At 36.5% G+C, this 21,590-nt stretch overlaps 1 protein-coding gene across 2 annotated transcripts in view; it reads left to right on the forward strand.

The window, feature by feature from the left end:
* PID1 (phosphotyrosine interaction domain containing 1) overlaps positions 1-21,590 on the forward strand; it is a 281,380-nt gene that overhangs the window by 108,104 nt on the left and 151,686 nt on the right. For both annotated transcript variants that reach the window (XM_074191210.1, XM_074191209.1), the window contains exon 2: positions 6,981-7,127. In XM_074191210.1, coding sequence (XP_074047311.1) covers positions 6,993-7,127 — 135 coding nt within the window. In that variant the 5' untranslated portion in view covers positions 6,981-6,992. The remainder of the gene's footprint in view (positions 1-6,980; positions 7,128-21,590) is intronic.

The raw sequence follows: 21,590 nt of genomic DNA on the forward strand, positions 1-21,590 counted from the left end.
ATGACCCTAAAGAAAGAGACTTGGACCTTAATAATCTAAGTGGGTTGCTTACTTTGGGGCAATCTGGGTTAGTGGCCAGACAAGACATGTGAATCCCCACAAAGAGCCCCACTCCCCCCAAAAACACCCCATTGTAATTATTCAAATCAAAGGGAGGAGGAGTCAAATATTTATGTCAGTGTGAATTGATTGATGTTTTTGGTTTTACTCAGCTCAACACTGGGCTTGGGTGCCAGACTCCTGGTTACCATATCAGTGTTGTTTGGGCTGGAGTCCCGGACAAGCAAAGCTATGGTCTGTTCACACCCCAGTTGTGCTGTGGTCAGTAAGCTTTCTTTTGGTTTATATTAGTCTTGGTTTAAATTATTCATGGCTTTTACCAATAGGGACCCCACAGAAAGAATGTAAGGCAATAATCTCAGAGAATCAATATGGTTTTCTCAAGACCAGATGATGCCAGGCTAACCTCATTTCCTTTGTTTGATATGGTTATTAGCCTGGAGATCTGGGGAATTCTGTGGATATAACTTATGGGATTTTAATAGTCTCTTGCCATTCTTATGGAAAAGATATAGTGGATTCTCCATCACTGGCCTTAAGTTCCTTTCTGACCTTTATGGCAAGGAACAGGTCTTGTCCACTCTAACAGCATACCACTTCTCACATTTCTTCCACCCACTCCATTCATATTGCCACCATCCTAGCATAATCCCTTCTCATTTCTGCCTTTTTTGGCTCCTATTTTGGTTCCTTGCCTCAAGCCTTTCCCCTCTATACTCAATCCTCCACACTGTGCTCTTGTTTCTTTCCTGCTCAGAAAACCCCAGTGGTTTCCTATTGCCTCTAGGATCCATTACAATTTCCAATGGCATTTAAAGTTCATCATAATCCTCTTGATCCACCTTTTTCAGGATTATTAAACATTCTTCACTTCATGCAGACTATAGTCCATCCCAAATGCTTTTTATGTTATATAACATTCCATCTCCCATTTCTTTGCCTTTGTTTAGGTTGGTCCCCTGAACTGCCCTAGAATGTTCTCCCTCCTCATCTCCACTTCTTCAACTCATAAGCTTTTGCAGAGCTCAGTTCAAATACCTCCTCTTAGGTAAACTCTTTCCTGGCTGCCTCTTATCTGCTGTCACCTCCAAATCCCTTGTAACTACTTCTTTTTAAATTTTGTACAGATGAGTAAGCTAAATTGCCTAGTGGATAGAGCACTGGACTTGGAATTAGGAACACTCATTTAAATGAATTCAAATCTGGCCTCATTAATGTAAATCTGGTCTTACTAGCCATGTGACCCTGTTTGCCTCAGTTTCCTCATCTGTAAAATGAGCTGGAGAAGGAAATGGCAAACTACTCTAGTATCTTTGCCAAGAAAATCCCAAAATGGGATTGTACACACTTGAAAAATTATTAAACAGCAGAGTACATGTATACATGTTATTTTTCCTTCCCTGGCCAAGCATGTAAACTCAATGATAATAGGAACTGTTACATTTTTTCTTTGTCATATATATATATATATATATATATACACATATATGTATATGTATAAATATATATATATATATATATATATATATATATATATACATATATATATATATATAAAACACTTTGGCACTTATTAAATGTTTATTTAGTTCACTGATTAATTGACCCCTTTCCAGATATGTTACAGTGAAAATTTTATTCTGATAAAGGTTAATTGCCCAGGCAATTATTACATAATAGAGAGAGAATCAATTGTTGAAATCAAGTACTTAGTGATAGGGTGATCCCAGAGTTCTCTTAATTAAGACTCTGAGTCTGATTCTTTAGTCTATGATTCGAGTTCTCATTGCATCACCCTAAAGTCGGTACTCATTTTCCCGGCAAAGGATAATAGAGTTAGTTTTATGATCTATAAAACATTTTCTTCACAATTGTTGCTCCCATTTTACCAATAAGCAAACTGAGGTCAGAAAGGTTAGGAGCTGTGCAAAGTCAAACAGTGTTGGAGTCAGGACCTATACCTCTCTGCTCTCCATCCAGTACTTTATTGGGGGGGGGTGCTGACATTGGCAGAAGGGATTGGTCTCTCCTGTTTTCTGAGTGTTGAAGCAGAATCAATACAATGCTCAATGTATTCTTGGTTTGCATTAAAAATATGTAAATCCTCCTTTGCTAAACTGACAGAAGAATGTTTGAAAGAAAACAAGCAGAGCCCACTGTACATTTCTATGAGGAGAGGCATCAATGGGGTCTGATTTGGAGGTTCTATATTGGGCTAGCAAATAAGCCACCAGTGCAGAAAGCAGGGCTTTGTCTGATGTCAATAGGGGCAGGGCCTCTGTTTTCCCTGATGCTTTCTTCTTCCTGCTGGAAAATGGAACAAAGCATTTTCTTTTTGGTCCATGGCTCATCTTTCATCTGACAGCATTAATTCCAGTCCCAAATACAGTCTCCATTTTCCAGATTTCTCCCTGGGTCAAACTGATGCTGATATCACTTGTATTTGCATCTCTATTATGATTTATTTTTTATTTTTTGCTTTAAACTTTACTTATCTATCCATTCATCCATTTATATATCTATCTATATCTGTCTTTTTGTCTAACAGTCTATCTATCATCTATTTGTCTCCATCCATCTCTCCATCTCTCCATCTCTCCATCCATCCATCTATCACTATGATTTGTTTTCTGTTTATTTTTATTCCACTTGCATAAGTGAATAATCTCAAATTGCAACCAGTTAGCTGGAATGGCATCACAGATACCTGTTGAACTTCCAGTGAAATGCAGAATCTGGACTGTTGGTTGCCATTTTATTTAGACCCTTATCATTCAGCAATTGCAAATTTTACATAGTGTATTAAAGTTAGTTACTGTGCCTTCCTTGGAACAACCCAGTGCAAGTCGATAGTAGAACTATAAGTATCTACACTTTAAAAGAAACTAAGCCTTTTAAAGGTGAAATGTGTTTTCTATACAGTATCAGGGACAGGACTTGAACCCAAAGTGTTTTGATTCTAGGATAATTACTTTTTATTTTCTTATTCTATATTTTTTTGGGGTAGGATGGTAAGGTTTAGAGAGCCCTGGTTCTATAGTCAGAAAACCTGGATTCAAATTGACTTGCTACCTGTATGACCATGATCAGGTCTAATGACCTAAGTTTCCCCATCTGTAAAATGGCAAGGTTGGGTTAGGTGAACTCTAAGGGAACTTCCACCTTTAAATTTATACTCCTATGAAATCAGCTTCTGAGGAAGCATGGCATTGTGGCTAGAATTCTGGGCCTGGAGTCAGGAAGAATCCCCCCCTACACTCCTCCTAGGTACTTGAACAGTGATGGGACCTTGAGCTTATCACATAACCTCTCATGGCTTCAGTTTCCTCATTTATAATATGAGGTGGGATAGACTCAATGACCTATAAGCTTGCTTCCAGATCCAAGTGATATTATAAATGCTAAAATCCTAAGTCTTTCATTGGAAGAGACATAGATTATTATGCCATACTTTTAGAAAGTAGAAATGAAATTAGTAATGGGCTTACTATTTAAATTGGTGATTTCAAATCAGATTCTTTTGAGAGCTTAAAATGCAAAAAAGGTGCAAGGTTCTTATTTCATTGTCATAGGAACTTCAGGTGAGAAATCTCCTTTTAGCAATGCAGATACACAACTATTTTATCACCTAGATAGGTTCAGAGAGTTGCCTGGGGTACTTAGAGGGTAAAAGATTTCCCCAGGGTCACTGAAGCAGTGTCTGTCAGACATAGGACTAGAGTTGGGTATTGAACTCAGTTCTTCCTGACTCAGAGATAGATAAATTTGAACACTGTGCCATTCATATGAAAATGAGATATTCATTATGAAAATGGAAGTCATTTTCATTTCTATGATGTTTTTCCTTTCATAAAATAAACAAAAAAATTTTCAGGTGATATTATATCCAATCTAATTTAATCTTCACAGGTTGGTTCACCCCCCTTTCCCATATACTTATTTTATTTTTCATGTTTTGTTCTTATGTACAAAGAATAGAATAGGATCAATAACCTTCAGATTGCAAGTTCCTTGAAGGCAATGACTGTTTTGTCCTCTTTGTTTCCTTAATATTGGGCTAGTGCCTGATAAATAATGTTCAGTTTTTCAGTCATGTCTCACTCTTCCTGAGCCCATTTGGAATTTTCTTTTTTTCCCTGCAAGGCAATTGGATTGTGACCTGCCCGAGGTCACAAAGCTAGGTAATTATTAAGTTTCTGAGTCTGGATTTGAACTCAGGTCCTCCTGACTCCAGGGCTGATGCTCTATCTACCTTTGGAGTTTTTTTTGGCAAAGATAACAGAGTGGTTCATCATTTCCTTCTCCTGTTCAATTTACAGATGAGGAAACTGAAGCAAATAGGGTTAATTGCTCAGGGGTCACACAGTAAGATTCTAAAGCAGAATTTGAATTCAGATACTTCTGATCCTAAGCCCAGTGCTCTATCCACTGAGCCATCTAGCTACATTTACACAATTTGAGAAATTAATAAATGATGATTGACTGGCTGTCCTTTAAGCATATATTACATTTGATACTTGAGTACCAATGCTCTTTTGCCTGTGTTTCCTTTTTCAGCTTCCTTCTGCTCACTTCTGTGTTTTTAAAATGATTCATTTACAATTTTTTCTTCTTTTTCCCTTTCTTCCTTTTTTGTTGTCTTCACCATCTATTTATTTTACTCGATGATCACCACCCACAACAAGCAAATATTCTCCCTTATAATACATTGCAGATCAATCTTTGTGGACAAAAGAGAATAGGGTCATCTCCAATATACAGAAAATCCTAATGCACAGTCTACAGAAGTGCTATTTGTAGATTCGCTTTTAGATGAGCTATTAAATGTCCCAAGATAGGGACATATTTTCTCCTCACCTTCTTCCTTCATATATCCACAGTTAGCAAAAAAATAATATGGAATAGAATAGAAAAGTTAAGTTACCCTAATTGCATATTTGTACCTAACAGCATTCTTGGGAGGTATCTATACTGAGGATATAGGAATTATTTTGTCCATTTTACAGGAAATTGAGAGAAATAGAGGTGAAATGTCATACCTGATGATATACAATGAATTGATAGTACTTGAACTCAAACCCCCACTTCTAAACCCAGTGCTTCTTGATGGAGCCATACTGCCTACTTATTTGTCACTTAGGAATGCATCAGAGAGCTAAAAATGACCCTAAACATCAGGGCCCTCTTGGAATCTTATATAATCTGTTAACTGTCATCCTTGTTTGATACTGGGTCAGCTTCTAGTGCTGAAATAACAGCCACAAGTGCTGTTCTGAGAGAGTTTTCAATACATGTATTCATAGGTCAAAGTGCTAGAAGGAGAAGTTGGTGTTATATTGATCTCTCCTGGGACTATGTCCCCTCCCTCTCCATTCATCAGTACATACATTGCCGTTTCGCTGTTCTGAATCACTACCTAACTGCTCCACTATTCTTCCATACCCACCTGCCATCTCCTTCTAGAGATCACACACTTGGCAGATACTTCTTTTAAATCTAAATACTAAGATGTGCCTCCCCACCAATCTGAGTTTCCCTTGGTCTCAGTGGAGCTGCACCTGATGAATTAGACATTAGGAAGAGACTCTCAGCATAAAATATAAATATCCAAAAAGTTTCATGCTCCCAGAAGAGTATTTCCATTTCTCAAAAATAGGTCATCATATCAAATTAATGTTTTTGGTTCAATTTGGTGTTGCTGATTCCCTCCTCAATCAAGACCCTCCATCTCTGATTCCCAGGATTTTTCCTGGAAGGCTCTCCCTCCTCTACTCTGATTACTGACCTCCCTAGTCTCCTTTAATTCTCAATTAAAATCCTACCTTCTAAAGAAAGTTTTCCTTAACCCCTCTTAATTTCAATGCTTTTCCTCTGTTATTTCCTATTTATTCTGTATGTAGCTTGCTTTGTATATATTTTCTTTCCTGTTGTCTCTTCCTCTATATTTTAAGCTCCTTGAGATCAGGGACTATTTTTTGCCTCTTTTTGTAACCTTAGTACTTAACACAGTGGCCCATTGGTTTATTACCAACTCAATACATTTATAATTAATGCAAATATTGCATAATAATTGCATTTACTGTAAGTGCAATAAAATATCTTGACTTCATAGTCAAGATAGTCTTGACTTGAAGTCCCTGCTCCCTAAAGAATTAAAAATATAATTTAAATTTTAATAATTAAAATTAAAATTTCCAAAGTGATAAATGTATACATGTACATAGATGAGTATAGAGAGGCAACTAAATGGTAAAGAGGATAAAGCCCTAGACAGGGAATCAAGGAGCTCCAAATTCAAATCCAACTTTATGGACATAGCTTGTTAACTTAACCCCTGGTAATTGTCTATTTGAATTGCATCAGCTGAAAAATGGGGATAATAATGCTAACTACTTCCCAGGATTTTTTTTTTTTGAAAATCTAATGATAATTTTTTGGTAACTAGCCCACAGTAGATGCTTAATGAATTCTTTCTTTCTCTCCTCCCTCCCTAAATCCAATCCAATTTCAGTTTCTTTCTCCACTCTGATCTTCCTATTATTTGCTCTAATCAGACATAGAGTCTCTGTCTGGCATCCAGGATTTCAGTGGGAAATATTATTCCAGTAGGTAGCCAACAGGGACAGCATCCTACCAATGACAACATGTGTGATAGTTGCATTGAAATTCTGGCACTCATGAGACTCCATGTATGTGATAGTTGGGTTGAAGTTTTGGAGCTCATGAGAGCCATGAGATTGTTTTTTTCTCTTTTTTAATGTTCCGATGGATTGCTATTTCATCTACATTTGGCCAAGAAGCTCTTTGGTCAACAAATTAGAACAAAGCTAGTAGTATGGAAATTTTAACTACTAGGTTTGACTGGCATTTGTGGAATCTAAAGAATTAACCACTGCTGGGTTTATTTTCATACTTTTCAGCACTTTCAAACCATGTTGAAGACTAAATTGAATGTCCTAACGCTGAGGAAAGAACCTCTCCCCACAGTCATCTTCCATGAGCCAGAAGCCATTGAATTATGCACCACCACCCCGCTGATGAAAACGCGAACTCATAGTGGGTGCAAGGTATGTGACCAGATAGAAATAGTGGATTTTCTTCCAGTATATGTGATACATTGAATCTGGGGGGTATGATATAATACTATAAATTAGAGGAAACTAATGGATATGTCCTAACTGAATTCATTCTGAAGGTGTTCATTATGTAATTCTTGACTTCAAAAAAGAAAATCCAGATCACTTCCCAAAATAAAAACAAATACAATCATATATAGACTGTTCTCTTTATTTTCCCTTTATCTTGGTGAGGTAACACTCTACCTTAACATCCCTTTCCTTTGAGGTATTCAACAAGTCATTAGAAGACTTTCATCCTATGGACTGAAATTGTAGGAGCCAAGCAGTTTGTGGCCACTGCCTCAGGGAAATATTTGAATCCTCATTAGCAACTGATCCTGCAGTAGTATCATTTCCCCTTTTTGTTCCCCTTCTGAGCACAGTATGTTCCTGGAACCTGAATAAGTTCCTTAACTTTTTAAAAAACTTATTTCAGAAGTCCCTGCACTGTTTTGTTGCTTTGATTTATGAGAGTTTTACTTTCTCATTTTCCTTTTATCCAAACATCAATTTTTTTATGATATCATGATTTAGATCTTTAAATTCATGTTTTTTATTTTTTTATTTTTGGGGAGAGGGAAATTGTCTTGAATAATTTTTGTTTTTCTTAGCTAACATTAATGTAAAATTTAAAGCCAAAAGGGAAAAAGAAATATAATTTCAACAAGTTTTATTAACAAGCAAAAAAGTAAAGGTATTAATAAAATTACACTTACTCCTTATAGTAATGATGATATTAATAGAGAAACATTCTGATGCATACTTCATTTGTAGAAATTTTGTTACCAGGAACAAAAATAATAGAGGAAGAAAAATGATATAGTTAAGGATATGGATTCCTTTCCCAGTGAAGTACTTCTTCCCCTTTTCCCATTTGAAGAGTTATAGACTGGGCTTCTAATTTATTTCACCAGCTAAGCGATTGCTCTCATGGAATTATTCTATGGCCAGTGATGTTGAAATTGCAAAAGAGTAGAACCTATGGGAAATGCTTCATAATCTTGGTATATATATTCAAAAACATGTGAAGGTCTGGCAAAGATTCTTTCGGCTAGACGCTTCATCAGGATGGTTTTTATTAGACTTTTCTCTATTATACTATAAAGTGAATGTGAGGATAGTAGAAGTAGTGACAGTAAAAATAAATAGATTCTGTGGAAAAAGCATGAAAAGAATTGGTGTGTGTTTAGTCTGACTAGGAGAAGGGTAAGAGTTTGATTGTTATTTATAGTCATATAGAAATGCTAACAAACTGTTATCAATGGCAGTCTGGAGAAATGGGAATTGATTTAAGATTTAATTAGAGAAATTCCAACTTCAAATTTCAGACACCCAAGATTACTCTGCAATTTGCTTCTCATATATTTTGTATTTATTTACCTATGTAAATGTTGTTGCTCTTTGAAGGCAGGTACTATCTAATTTTTCTCTTTGTATTAACAACACACTGGAACATAAATATTTTACTGTTGGTAGATTTAAAAAATTCTTTGAGAAGACAGAGCTATAAAGGGAAGTGATGAAATTGCCATCCCTATACATCTCTCAGAGGAGAATATTTGATTTACAGATTCATCTGTCCCGTCTTCAGGGAGCTTTTTTTTTTAGCTAGGGAGTTCTAGAGTTGGACAGGATCCTAAAGACCCTCTCATCTACCCTTCTCCGCTTCTAGTATACATTCCTCTCCTCTCTCAGGTCTACCCTCCTCCTACTGTGGTCCAGGTGAGTCCTCGAAAAGTTTAGTGATTGATTCAAGGTTGTATTAGTTGGCAGGGATGGGTAGCATTGGAACCCAGGTCTTTTGACTCTCAAGTCAGTATTCTTTTTGTTCTATTTCCCTCATCTTAGTCGTTCCTATCTCTGAAGAAGTGTAGGCTGTTTCTTACCAATGCTGAACAACCCTTTTAATTTTGCCCCCCCCCAGTTTCTCCTCCATCACTTACCCCTTTTCTCTCCTATACAGAGGAAGCAGTATGTTACAGTGCAGTATTTTGAATTTGAATTCAGCTCATCTGTGTTCACTTCCTAACTTTATCACTAGGGTGGTCTTGAGCAAGCAACTCAGTCCACTGAATTTCAGTTTTCTTATTTGTAAAATGGGGGGTGGGTAGATGGACCAATTAACCTTGAAGCTTCCTATTGATTCCAAATCTATGCTTAATCCTGAATCTTGAACTACCTCTATAGATTCCTTCCAGCTTTATAATACTTCCTAAGTTAAAGCACTAATCTTATATTTTAAGTATCAAAGATTTATAGATAAAATGATCTGTAAAAGATTATCCACCACTGATTTCACTAGAAGCAAATAATATCAACTCCTGGGGCTAATTCGACTGTTTCTTTTTAAAGGAATTAAATATCGTTTATTCTAAATTTTGAAAGATTCTAGAATCCAAATAAAATCCAAAGTTTAAGCAATCCTTTCTCCCCAGAATACTCCCCCCCCACGCCAAAAAAAAAAACCAATCCCAAAAAACAACCCTCAAGCCCTTTCTAATCTTCAGAGGGAACAGAGTCCAGTGTTTCATCTCTTATTCTTGAATTACCGAGAAAGTCAGCTGCAGAGAGAAATCCCTTTCTTACTCCACATGGCGAAGAATAATGAAGAGAATGTAGTCATGTCCCAGCTGCAAGGGAAGCCTGTATGACCCTCCCCACCTTCACACTGGGCTGCTTCTTTCTCTATAACAGTTCTCAAGTTGTTACTCTAGCATAATTCTGAGTGCTTTGTGATTCTTTGGAAGGAGGCAGAAAAGGAGGGGAGGAGGGCAGCTTCAAATGTGGGAGGCTCGATGTTACTGATTCCATTAACACTTGAGTTTTCCTGTTTTGCTCTGATCTGTATTCTCAAGCCATCTTACGCAATGGATTTGTTGGGCCATTCACCCAGTGGGCAGCTTGGTCTTTGTCTGGTCTTAGCCATTGCTGCCCCTTCCTTTTTTTTTTCTTCCTTCAGCAGGTTTTTCTTTTGAATTGTATAGTTAGTCACATACCAGTCATAATTCTTCTGCCAGTAGTAATTTGGGAGTTCTGGTGAATTTGCCCTCTGTATCAAACTCTCTGGCTTTTGTAGCAATGATATATACGAATTTGTCTGGTGGTCCTTCTGATGCTGAATTTGATGACTTCTTGCTACTGTCAGCTGCTGCCTTGATGGAATCTTTTGAGATCTAGATTTATACAGGAGGAAGTGTATTATGGCATCAACAGCCCTCTGTGGATGTTGTGTCAGAGCTCTGTGTTGAAATCCAGGCTTTGTTCTTTCCTATCTTTTTAAGCTGGATAGGATTACAGGATCCAGAGCTGAGACTTTATAAGGCGGTCCTCCAGTCCTATCTCCCCACTCCTACCCCCACATATTACAGATGAGGGAACTGAGGCACCAAGATATTAAGTGACTTGAGAAAAGTAGCATAGGTAATGGATTGCGAGAAGGAGCATTAAAAATTATGATTGTTGACTCCGAATTCAGCCCACCAAGTCTTTGACCTCTTAGGATAAAATTAGGGGATTGAAAAAGAGAACCTCCTTCCAACTCTGAATCTATGATCCTATAAGTGTTTCTTTCACTGAATTGCACAAAAGTCAGAAATACCAGAATTAGGATCCTTTCCAGTCCTAAAATCCTATGAAACATCAGAATCTTATCATTCATTTATTCATCTTATCATACATATACCTAATCTCTTCCATGCAAAGTACTGAACTGGGCATGAGAAACGGTGGTGGATTAGACATTTTCCCCAATAACTGTAACCTACCTTTCACCAATAATTTTCACCAAAAACTGTCTTTTAAGTGCAAATCAAATATCATTTCCTTCATGAATGCTTCCCTGCATTTTTCCCTTGAGGGAGGGATAGTTGTTACCCATCCATGGGGTCCTATTATAAATCATCATTGATTAAGGCATCCATCCATATCTTTAAACCTATTCTTTATCAAAGTCAAGTGGCAGCCAGACTCAGTTGGGTGATTTCTGCATCCTTTGGCTCCAGAATATTTGACCACTAGGTAGTAAGGGTGCATGTGTGTTGAGGTAGGATGAGGGTAGTATCCTCATTCACTAGTGAATTTCTGAATTCTGTTTTTGGACTTCCCATGTGAATTTTTGAAGGTCTTTGTCAAACTAACTGTTCAAATTTATTGTCCATGAATACTGTTCAGATTATTGAACAAGCTAAGACTTTCCATTTTCACATAGGCTCTCAATCCCTAGATGATTCTTTTCCAGATGAGCCCAGTGCCACATATTTTGTGTTTTAAGGTTCACACACTATTAAATGTGTAGGATGACAGAACTAATTTCACATTTTCTTCCATTTTCATTCCATGGAAGCTCTGATGAAAGTTGAGGTAAAAGACATAGGAGTTTTAGAACTGAAAGAGACCTTAATCACTTTCTAATCAAGTTTTCTCATTTTATGGATAGGAAAACAAACCTGTGGAACAGAAATGACTTATTTATGGTAACCTAGGTATTTGGGGATGAGAGATTTTGAGTTGACAAAGACCTTCAAATCTATCAAGTCCTGGCCCTATATTTTTCAAGTGACAAAATTGAGACACAAACGTGTTTCTGAGTCACATGATTAATAAGACTCTAAGGCAAGATTTAAACTATGGTTTTCCTGATGCAAAGTCCAGCAACTATAACTGTGAAACCATACTACCATTCAGATATTAGAGACATAATTGGAGTTAATCATGGAATACCTAGCCAATTGATGAATCCACTAGCCAATTCAAATTAGGGCATGGATTTTTATTACAAAGGAATGCTTTCCATGGAAGTAGACCTGAACCTTTGCAAATGGGGACTGGTCAGCATTTTTTCTACATCCTTTTGACAAGGGCTTAGAAAATCAGTTTACCTCTATAGGAGACATCCCTTCCTGAGAAAATTCTGTGCTCTCTAATCTGATCAAATTTCTTAATGGGACTTTTCCCATTGTTCAGGTCTTCCCCTGATTAGCTCCCATTACAGGTAGAAGAAATTCAATTTCAATCCACATTCTCTGACTAAACCTCTAATATACAACAACCTCGACTGAGTATATCTACTTGATGCTTGACAGCAATGTTAAATTCTTCCCTTTCATTCCTGCTTTCTCAGTTTTACATTTGTGGTTCTCTTGACCTTCATTTTCTATCCCTGAAGAGGAAAGACAATAATGGAGAATAGGATAGAATCAGTGAGGACAACAGGGTACAATCTTAGAATTATACGGCACATTGTAACTGAAATTCATACAATATGTATGTATTTAGTTATAGCTTAGTACTGAATTCTGAATTTTACACTTGGATTGATACAACAGCTAAAATGAACTCCACAAATTTCTTCAACTTTGACCAGTCTTGGTTTTGATATCTATCCACTGGCACTGATACTAATGAGCATTATTATTTAAGAACAGTTGGTGAAACCGTTTAGATGGAAGAAATTACTATTCTTTCCTAATGTTCCATCTTTCTGCTTGTGACCCTCTGCTTTTTATGCCAAGTAGTGGCAGATCAAAGTGGGTTTTTATGTACCTTTGGGCTGTATAATTTAAGTGCTTGTCAACTTTCAGAAAGCATGATTTTATTAATATCTTTATTGTTGCATACTTTTAAAAATATACCTTTCTTCACCCCTTGCCCAGTAAGTCACCCATCTTGTAATGTAGAAGAAAAAAAAAAAAAGAAAGAAAAATTGTCATTAAGCAACATCAAATAAAACATCAGTGCTGACAGAACTCTTGTGATGGTCCATACCAAAGGCAGTGTTTTTAACCTCTCTCCTTAAACAAATTTTGGTCAACCATCTTTCTAGAAGAACCCAGAGCAGCCTGAGAATGGATAACTCCAAGTATGCCTTTAATTAAAGGGAGAACCATTGAGCACCAGAGTTTAAGTAAAAGCTTTGTTCTTGGGCTAAATATCAAAGGGAAGAAAGATTCCCCTCCCTAGGACACATGAAGAATTGACTCATTCTGGGTTTGTATATGCCTGCATATTCATTTCCTTGACAACTTTAGCCTTCTTGTTCCTTTTAAGAACTCTTGGGATGAGAAACTTGGTATGAGAATTACTGGGAAGAAATTCCATTCTAAATGAAGTGGTATGGAAAACAACTACCTTCAAAGGTTCTTGGCTTTGAAATTTGCTGTTTTTCCCCTCCCCTTCTAACCGAGTGTTTGCATAACTTAAATGTGACAATGCTGTTCCTTTAGAGAATCTCATGCTATTAGGCACGGAACTGAGACAGATGATAGGGAAGCCAAGTTGTAGCTTTTTTACTCTCATGTCTTATGAGAATCATACCATAATGCCAAGATACTGACTAAGGAGAGCAGACTCCACTATTTTAAAAGTCAGTGGGATCCATGTTCTTCAGCCCTGCTCCCCTATGTCAAGAGTGCTTCTTAATAGATTTTTTATGATGCAAAAAAAAAAACCAAAACAAAACGATAGACTTGGAGCCCAACCTCTTTTCAAGACCATCTCCTACACGAGGCCTTTCCTGACTTTCTCAGTTATTAATGCTTGGCCCCACCTACCTCCATCTTCAAAATTAATTTGAACTTAAGTTGTATCTGTTATTATTATATGCTATATATTATTATATTATATATTATTATATATTATATATTATTATATATTATATATCTGGCATTATTTCTCCCCAACAGAGTATAAGCCCTTTGAAGTTAGGATTCATTTTTTTATGGTTCAATTCAAAGCTCCAAGAATCACATAATAAATACTTATTGAATTGAATTATATAGACCTGGAAGGAACCTCAAAGATCATCTGGTTTCTTAAATAGACCAGAAACCAAGGAAGTCCCATTTTGTGCCATGACCTCTGGAATTATTATTATAGCAATGTGTCCTAAGGACAGATCACAAAGATTGTTAATAAGAAAGCCTCATGCATGAGGATATGGAATGGAAATCCTGCTAGAGGAGAGGCCCCTGGAGACTTCAAGAGCACGTTATTATTTCACTTATTTTCATGACCCCTTGAGTTTAAGAGAGTGATGCTGAGGGCCAAGCTATTGCTACTATAAAAAAGTACATAGATTTATGAGATTGGTCTGTAGTGGAGAAGGCAGAAGTTCCTCCTCAGACGTCATGCATACTTCTCTATATACCACCCTCATAATTTCCAAAACAATACTGTTACTTTACTTTTTTATATGTAATTACAACCTCTCTAAAGAGAATTGAAACCTTTTGTTACTAGTCATGGTCCCTTGGACCCAAAGACATTTTAAATAGATTTCAGTTGAACCTTAGGGAGTATAAATAATCTCTCTCTCTCTCTCTCTCTCTCTCTCTCTCTCTCTCTCTCTCTCTCTCTCTCTCCTTTCTCCCTCCCTTTCTCCCTCCCCCCCTTTCTTTTTATTTGCAGTTAATTTGTAAGCACAGTTTTGTAAACTATCTGTGTAAATACTCTGAATACTTTCCTCTGGGTGGCTCAGAGAAGCTGTTTCATTATGAAATTATTCCATTCTTTTTTTCTACCCAGTTACCTAAAAATCCCCCACTGAATGTGATTTCCTGTTTTTCCTTCTTTTCTTTATGACACTTTGGTATCTTTTCCGGAAAACATCCTCTTGTTTGCTCCGTGAATTTAGGGTTCATTTGCTTTGAAAACGTGTTTATTATTCTGCTTATTTTCCTGGATTAACTCCGCAGATGAAATGTTATCCCAGTTCTCCATGGTAGATTTCTCTCTGGTTGAGTATTACAGACTTAATTCCAAAGCTTTGGTCAGGCAACCCATAGAAACTGTTGGCTGAAACAGTCAATTAAATCTGTATAAATCCATTAGTGATATGCTTTAATGTGTTCAGCAGGGATAGTAGAAGCTCCAGAAACCACCAGAAAATTAGTCTAACTTCAAAAACCCAAAGCCAGTTTACATGGCAGCTGTCCTTGGATCTAAGCTGTTGTGCCTCGTCTTTTCATAGACCTCATCAGGTTTTCATTTATATTTTCCAGTCAAATTCTCTTTTCATTTTCTATAGCTAATGTTTTAGCTTCTCCCTCTGGTTATAAAACTGACTGGCTTACGTGTATCTCTGCTGTGTCCCATCTATCCTACTGCAATTTTGAAGGCTAATTGCGTCAAAGGCTAAGCAGGTGGCTATAGCTCAGACTGTTCTGTTATAGCTTAAGTGGGTGTTTATTAGGTTCTTCACAGAAGAGATATCACCACTGATTCCAATCATATATTATAAAAGTAGTTAATAGCCTGCAGATTGGATGAAACATTTTCTTACATCCTATGACTGTTAAATGGAAGAATATTTAGACTAATAGTGGAAGGAAAATATTTCCTTTAAATATGCTCAGTGAACTTAAAAATTCTAAATAAATGTTAGCAATTATTAAATCCTAGCAATGATATTGAAATGTTTGATATCTTTTGTTTTCATATCGTTGTTATTTCCCAAGAACCTACATCTCATCCTCCAAGAGACACCTCTTGTAACAAAGAAGAAAACATAGAAAAGAAGAAAATAAATCAGAAAAATAAATCAAGGCCATTATATACATGTTGAATACACATAGCCTTCCACCTCTGTGAAGAAAAGAAGAAAGTGCATTTTCATAACTCCTTTTTGAGGTCAAGTTTAATTGTTATAATCTCCAAGTATTATTTCCATTTTTCATTGTTGTTCTTTCCATTTTCCATGATATATTTTTTATTTTTATTTGGCTCTTGAAGCAATTCACAGCTTATCCTAAATTTCTTTTTATATTCATGATTTCTTATGGAGTAGTCAATCTATTATATTCATGTCCTGGTGGCCCTTCCACAGTTGATGGACATCTTGGTTTCCAAGGTTTGTTAGTAGCATATAGAAAATGCTACTATAAAGATTTTACCTCTCTTGGGGTATAGGCCTAGCAGTCGGATATGAATCATCAGCAATGTCATCATCATCATTATTGTTAGTTCAGTAACTTCCAAGATCATTCTCTGATGCTTCATCATGATGAACCCTGAATTTTCAAAGGCTATATCAGGAGCAGGTCTTACCAAATTAGAAAGTCCTTTGATAGATTTTGATCCAAATTCAGAGAGGTTCCTCATAAGAAATTTGGTCACAGGGTGATAATATATTTTTGGTGCAGAAATTCCCAAATGGCATTTATTGAGGCCTAAAAGAGTTATAACCTGCATCCATGGAGAGTGCACCCACTTTAGTGGATTCATGGATCCTTTCAGGTTGAAGGTAGTCATTGGGTAAATAAAGATATTGTTTCTCTGATTGTGAGTAGATATGTTATAATCTGAAGTAAATCTGGATTCTCTTTCCTTTGGTTCTTTGATTCTCTGTATCTTTTTTTCTTTTGTCTGTGTGTGTGTGTGTGTGTGTCTGTGTATGTGTGTATTTATTCCTCCATGTCTAAAATAGAATTGTAATGCCTTACCACCTACTTCCAAGATTAAGGACTCCCTGCCCCCCCCTCTTTTTTATAAAACACTTTGGGCTTTTGGCAAGCTGAGTACTGTATAAATAAAATATTGTTATTAATCAAATCTGGCTCCCCTTCATTTCAATGAAAAGGTCAGCAAACAGCAGACTTAAATGATTGCTAGCCAGGAATGGATATTTAAATGGCAGTGAATAACCCTATTTTAGAAAATATCCTTCCAAATGAGAATGACTTCTTTCTTAATTGCTTTTCTCTGTATGGCAACCTCATGACTACCTAGTATCAGGTATGTTGAAAACACTATTACAGGTACAGTTGTGTTTCATCATTCATTGGCTGTTCTTTTCCTTGTTTTTACTGAAAATGTTAAATATTCCATTCTTGGCAAGGAGCAAAATGACATTTCTAATATGATGGTTTGAGCATCTGGATAGAGATTATCCTCCAAATGAGATGCTGGTGAAATTGGAATTCCTGAGTCATCATCCACCTTCAAGCCAAAACATACCATCAAAACCTGAAAAATGGCAGATTAATTGGAAATCTGTAGCGGTAAATGAAACTTCTCATTCTCTAGGTTGGAAAAGTTATCTCTGACAACTAGGGCTATGCATTTCATATCGATCCTAAACTCTTATATCACTTCATGGGTTAAGGGCTTCCCTACTTTGCAATGTTCTTGTAATGCTGATGATAAGAGATTCTGTAGTTAAGTTGTTTCTATAATTTATGTTAGGAAATAATAGATGAATATGTTTTCAGGGTCTGAAAACACCTTAAAGATCATCTAGTCCAATTTGCCAGTTTTTTGGCTGAGGAAACTGAGAAGTCATTGGTTTCTTAAAGGTCATACAATTACCTAGTGGCAGATCTGATTCAGAATCATCATCTTCTGCCTTCTAGTAGAGTGCTCATTATAGTATTGAACAAAGGAAACAGGGGGGAAAGTACTCTTCTGGATATGGATATGAAGGAAATTAAAATGACATACAGGCTATTTAATTTTTGCGGTCACTCTAGCTTTATTAGACATAGCAGTGACAGTGTATTACAGTCAAGGTGGGTAATACATCATGTGATGTGTTGAGGGGAATTTGCATTGGTCCAATTCACTGAATGCCCTTTGGTGAACCCTCCAAATATCAGGGAATGACTTGATGATGCCACCTATTGATAATTACTGCTAATACCCCTTCTCTGGTTCTTGGTTCTGTTTTCTTAGTCCTGGGTTGGTTGACATGGTCTTTCAACTTAAAACCTAGACAGTATCTGGAAGGGAGTGATCAGAATAGTGAAATGCCTCAAATTTGTAGTATGAGCATTAGCTGAAGGAAATGTATATAGTCCTGGTCAGAGTGCAAGAGCAGCAACACTGATTAGCCAGTTCTCAAGGTTCAATCTCTCTTTTTTGATGATTAGTAGCTTCTTTACCCAGCAGCTAGTAGACCATTGCATAGAGCACAGGCCTAGAATTAGAAGACTAGTGTTCTTGGGTTCAAATTCAGGCTCAGGTACTTACTACCTGTGTAACTCTAGGAAAATCACTCAGCTTGGAGAATGAAATGGAAAATTATTCTAGCGTCTTTGCTGAGAAAACCTAGGTTGTAAAGAGTTGGACACAACTGAAAATGACCACTTCTTTACCTCTTTTACCTGGATTGGCTTGTATCCAAGTCTGCTCTAGGAATCATCTACCAGCTCTCCTAAGGCTGATTATTGTCTCCATTCATCTTTTCCTTAGCTTGTTTCGACCATGTCTGCCCTCTGAAAACTGTGTAGTATTTTTTTTTCTTCTCTCATCATTTTTCTTGAGACTCTTTGATATTTCTTTTACACACTCATATTTAGTCACTTACCAATCATTGAGAGGTGATTGGTAGTGAAGTTCTAGGATATGTTTTCTCACTTGGTTTCTTAATCCCCCCCTTCTTTTTGAATTACCTTTAAAGCATCTCTCCTTTGTATTTAGTCCCACCACCACCATAGTGCTGGGCAAATCACAATTATTAAGTGCATATTAGGTACCTATCACTAGGCTAAATACTGGATATTTAAAAAAAAGTCAAATAGTTCCCATCCTCAAGGAGCTTACAATCTAATAGGGAAATACCATATGCAGACAACTCTGTACAATTAAGCAGGTAGCACTTACAATAGACTTCCTGCTTAATTTACTGGTTTATTTTCACCTCCTCCCTAATCTGGGCTACATGTCTTTGCCAGAATAATCTTTTTTAAGCAAAGGTCTAGTTATGTCACTGTTTAGAAATCTTCAGTAGTTCCCAATCACCCTGGAATCAAATTCAAATTTCTCTCCTGCTATTTCAGGACACAAATGGTCCTGAGTATAAAGCTTTCCAACCAGAGGTCATATCTCTTTCCTCTATCTCGGGATTGGAGAACCTTTTTTCTGCCAAGGGACAAAACTTTAAAATTACTCAGCTATATTTGGTCAAATCTTTAATGAATTCACCCCTAAAAACTCTTAGATTTATTAAAGTTTTAGTCCCATCTACTGCTGCCATGGTAGTGTCAGGCCAAATGATTTTATAGATGTATGGCTCATGGGATGGATATTCCCCACCCTTGTTCTATGTAGTTAATATGACTCACTAAATAAGAATATACTCTACCAAGATCCATGGTTCTCAGATACAGATATGACTTTTTGTTGTTGTTGAGTCCTTTTTCAGTCATGCAACCCATTTTGGGTTTTCTTGGCAAAGATGCTGGAGTGGTTTGCCATTTCCTTCACCAGCTCATTTTACTGATGCGGAAACTGAGACAAATTGCTCAGGATCACAGTGCTAGATCTTAGGGCAGATTTGAAAGCAGGAAGATGACTCTTCTGACTTTATCCACTGTGTCAGCTACTTGCCCTAGTTTTGACTTTACTCATACTTTCCCTTAGGCTAGGGTCTCCCTATTTTTTGCCTGCTGAGAATTATTACTTGTCCCCTCAAATGCCACCTTGGGAAGAGCTGAGATAATGTACCCATCTGGAAACCCTTTAAATGATTACATGTCTATATATTCCATTCTCTCTGACTCAGGAGAATTTTTCTCCAAAATTTGTATTACTTTATTTTGGGGTAATAACAATAATCATAGCTATCAGTGCTTTAAAGAGAGTAAATAGATTCACTTGAGCTTCATAAGAACATGAGAGACAGGTGGGCTTATTTTGCTCCAGTCTGAGAGATGTAAATGTGACTTCCTAAGAATCACTGAATTAAGTAAATACCTAATACAGGATTGGACACCGGATATTCCTGAATCCGAGTCTAGAATTCTATCCACCATGCTATCTAGGTGCCTATGTTAGTAGGCACCCCCAGCACTGTGGTGATAGAACATCATTGCTATAGTTTCAAAAGAGAGATGCTAAATTCCAAATATGGAAAGGGTGACCTGATGATTAGCATAGTCCTTTGTTCGAATTTTTTAATTTTCATTATATTGGATGACTTTTTTTTTAGATCTGTGGTAGATTAGTCATTTTTTTAGATTGAACTTGAACTAGGTGAACTTTGAGGTCTCTTTTAACTCGGATTCTTTGCAATTCTTGATGTCCTGTTCATTTGAAAACGAGTTATGTGGGAAGGCATTAATAGCCATAAAGAGTGTTCTGGGAAGATCGTGAATAATTTGAAGCATTCCATTTATTTGGGATACATTTGGGTTAACTGACTTCTCTTTTAATATAAATAGTATTTTGGGGTAAATTTATTAATCATTCACAGTTTAACAGGAATTTAATAAAAGAATCACCTGATTACAGCCTTAGCCAACCAGTGGGAGTTTTGATTCATGTGGGAAGGAAGGATGAATAATTTCTGACAATGGTGTCCATCAGGAAATGTCAAATTTGGATAGGATGGCAGCAATATGAAGATACTGGGGTAGAGAAAAGTATAATCGGATATAAAAAAGGAGGAAAGGGAACATCAAAGACAAATTTTTATCCATTTTGTAGTTTTATCTGTAGTTTCAATGGGGGAGGGCGTAAGGATCCCATTTTGTCCACCTCTAGTTAATGATACTTGAACTTAATCCAATTCCATTTTTCATTCATTGTTTAAAGGGCGATTATGCATAACACTGTGGTGGGTATTGGGAAGACACAAAGACAAAATGAAATCTATTATTTTGTGTTTTTCTTAATGATCTCCATTAATCGTCATGATTATTCTTCTTCACAATATCCAGGTGATATTGGACCATAGAGGAGTACCCTGTCATTTTAAAGATGAGGCAATTTTAATATGGAATATAAGAGAGAATGAATAGTTCATTCATTCATTCATCAAATATTAATGAATACCTACTCTGTGCAGATCAGCAACAGAATTGGAAGTCAGATTGGCCTTTCTAACTTTCAATCCATTGCTCAGTCAATATTTTAATGAGCTCCCACAGGATCTATGGTGACATAAAAGACTCTTGTGGTACATAATAAACAGTAGGAATTTCATTCCAGTTGTGATTTTGGACAGGGCCCAGAGTAAGGAACTGAAACATAACTAAAATGTTTATATTATACGTATTCATGTGTATGCATATATATAAAATTTTATATTACATATTTTATATATACCACAATACTCCCATATATAATATAAAATGTAGGCATACTTCTATGTATGTACAGATGTATCTATATTTATATATCACAAACATACATATAAAATATATATATATATATATATATATATATATATATATATATATATATATATATATATATATATATATATATGTTCCTTCAAGGAGGCCATAAAATGCATTTTTTCTTTTTTCTAATAAAACTCCATGTTTTTTCCTGACTTTGAAACTCACCAGTGCTAGGCTGAGCATCTCAACACTCACCTGTGCCAGTTCTAACACAAATATTTGCTTTGGGTCCTTGGAGAGGGCAGGTACTGTTCTCTGTCCTGGCTACCCATACAATGGAGCAGGAAGCTGCCTA

This window comes from Macrotis lagotis, chromosome 6 (genome assembly GCF_037893015.1).
Source record: "Macrotis lagotis isolate mMagLag1 chromosome 6, bilby.v1.9.chrom.fasta, whole genome shotgun sequence".
Classification (NCBI taxonomy): domain Eukaryota; kingdom Metazoa; phylum Chordata; class Mammalia; order Peramelemorphia; family Peramelidae; genus Macrotis; species Macrotis lagotis.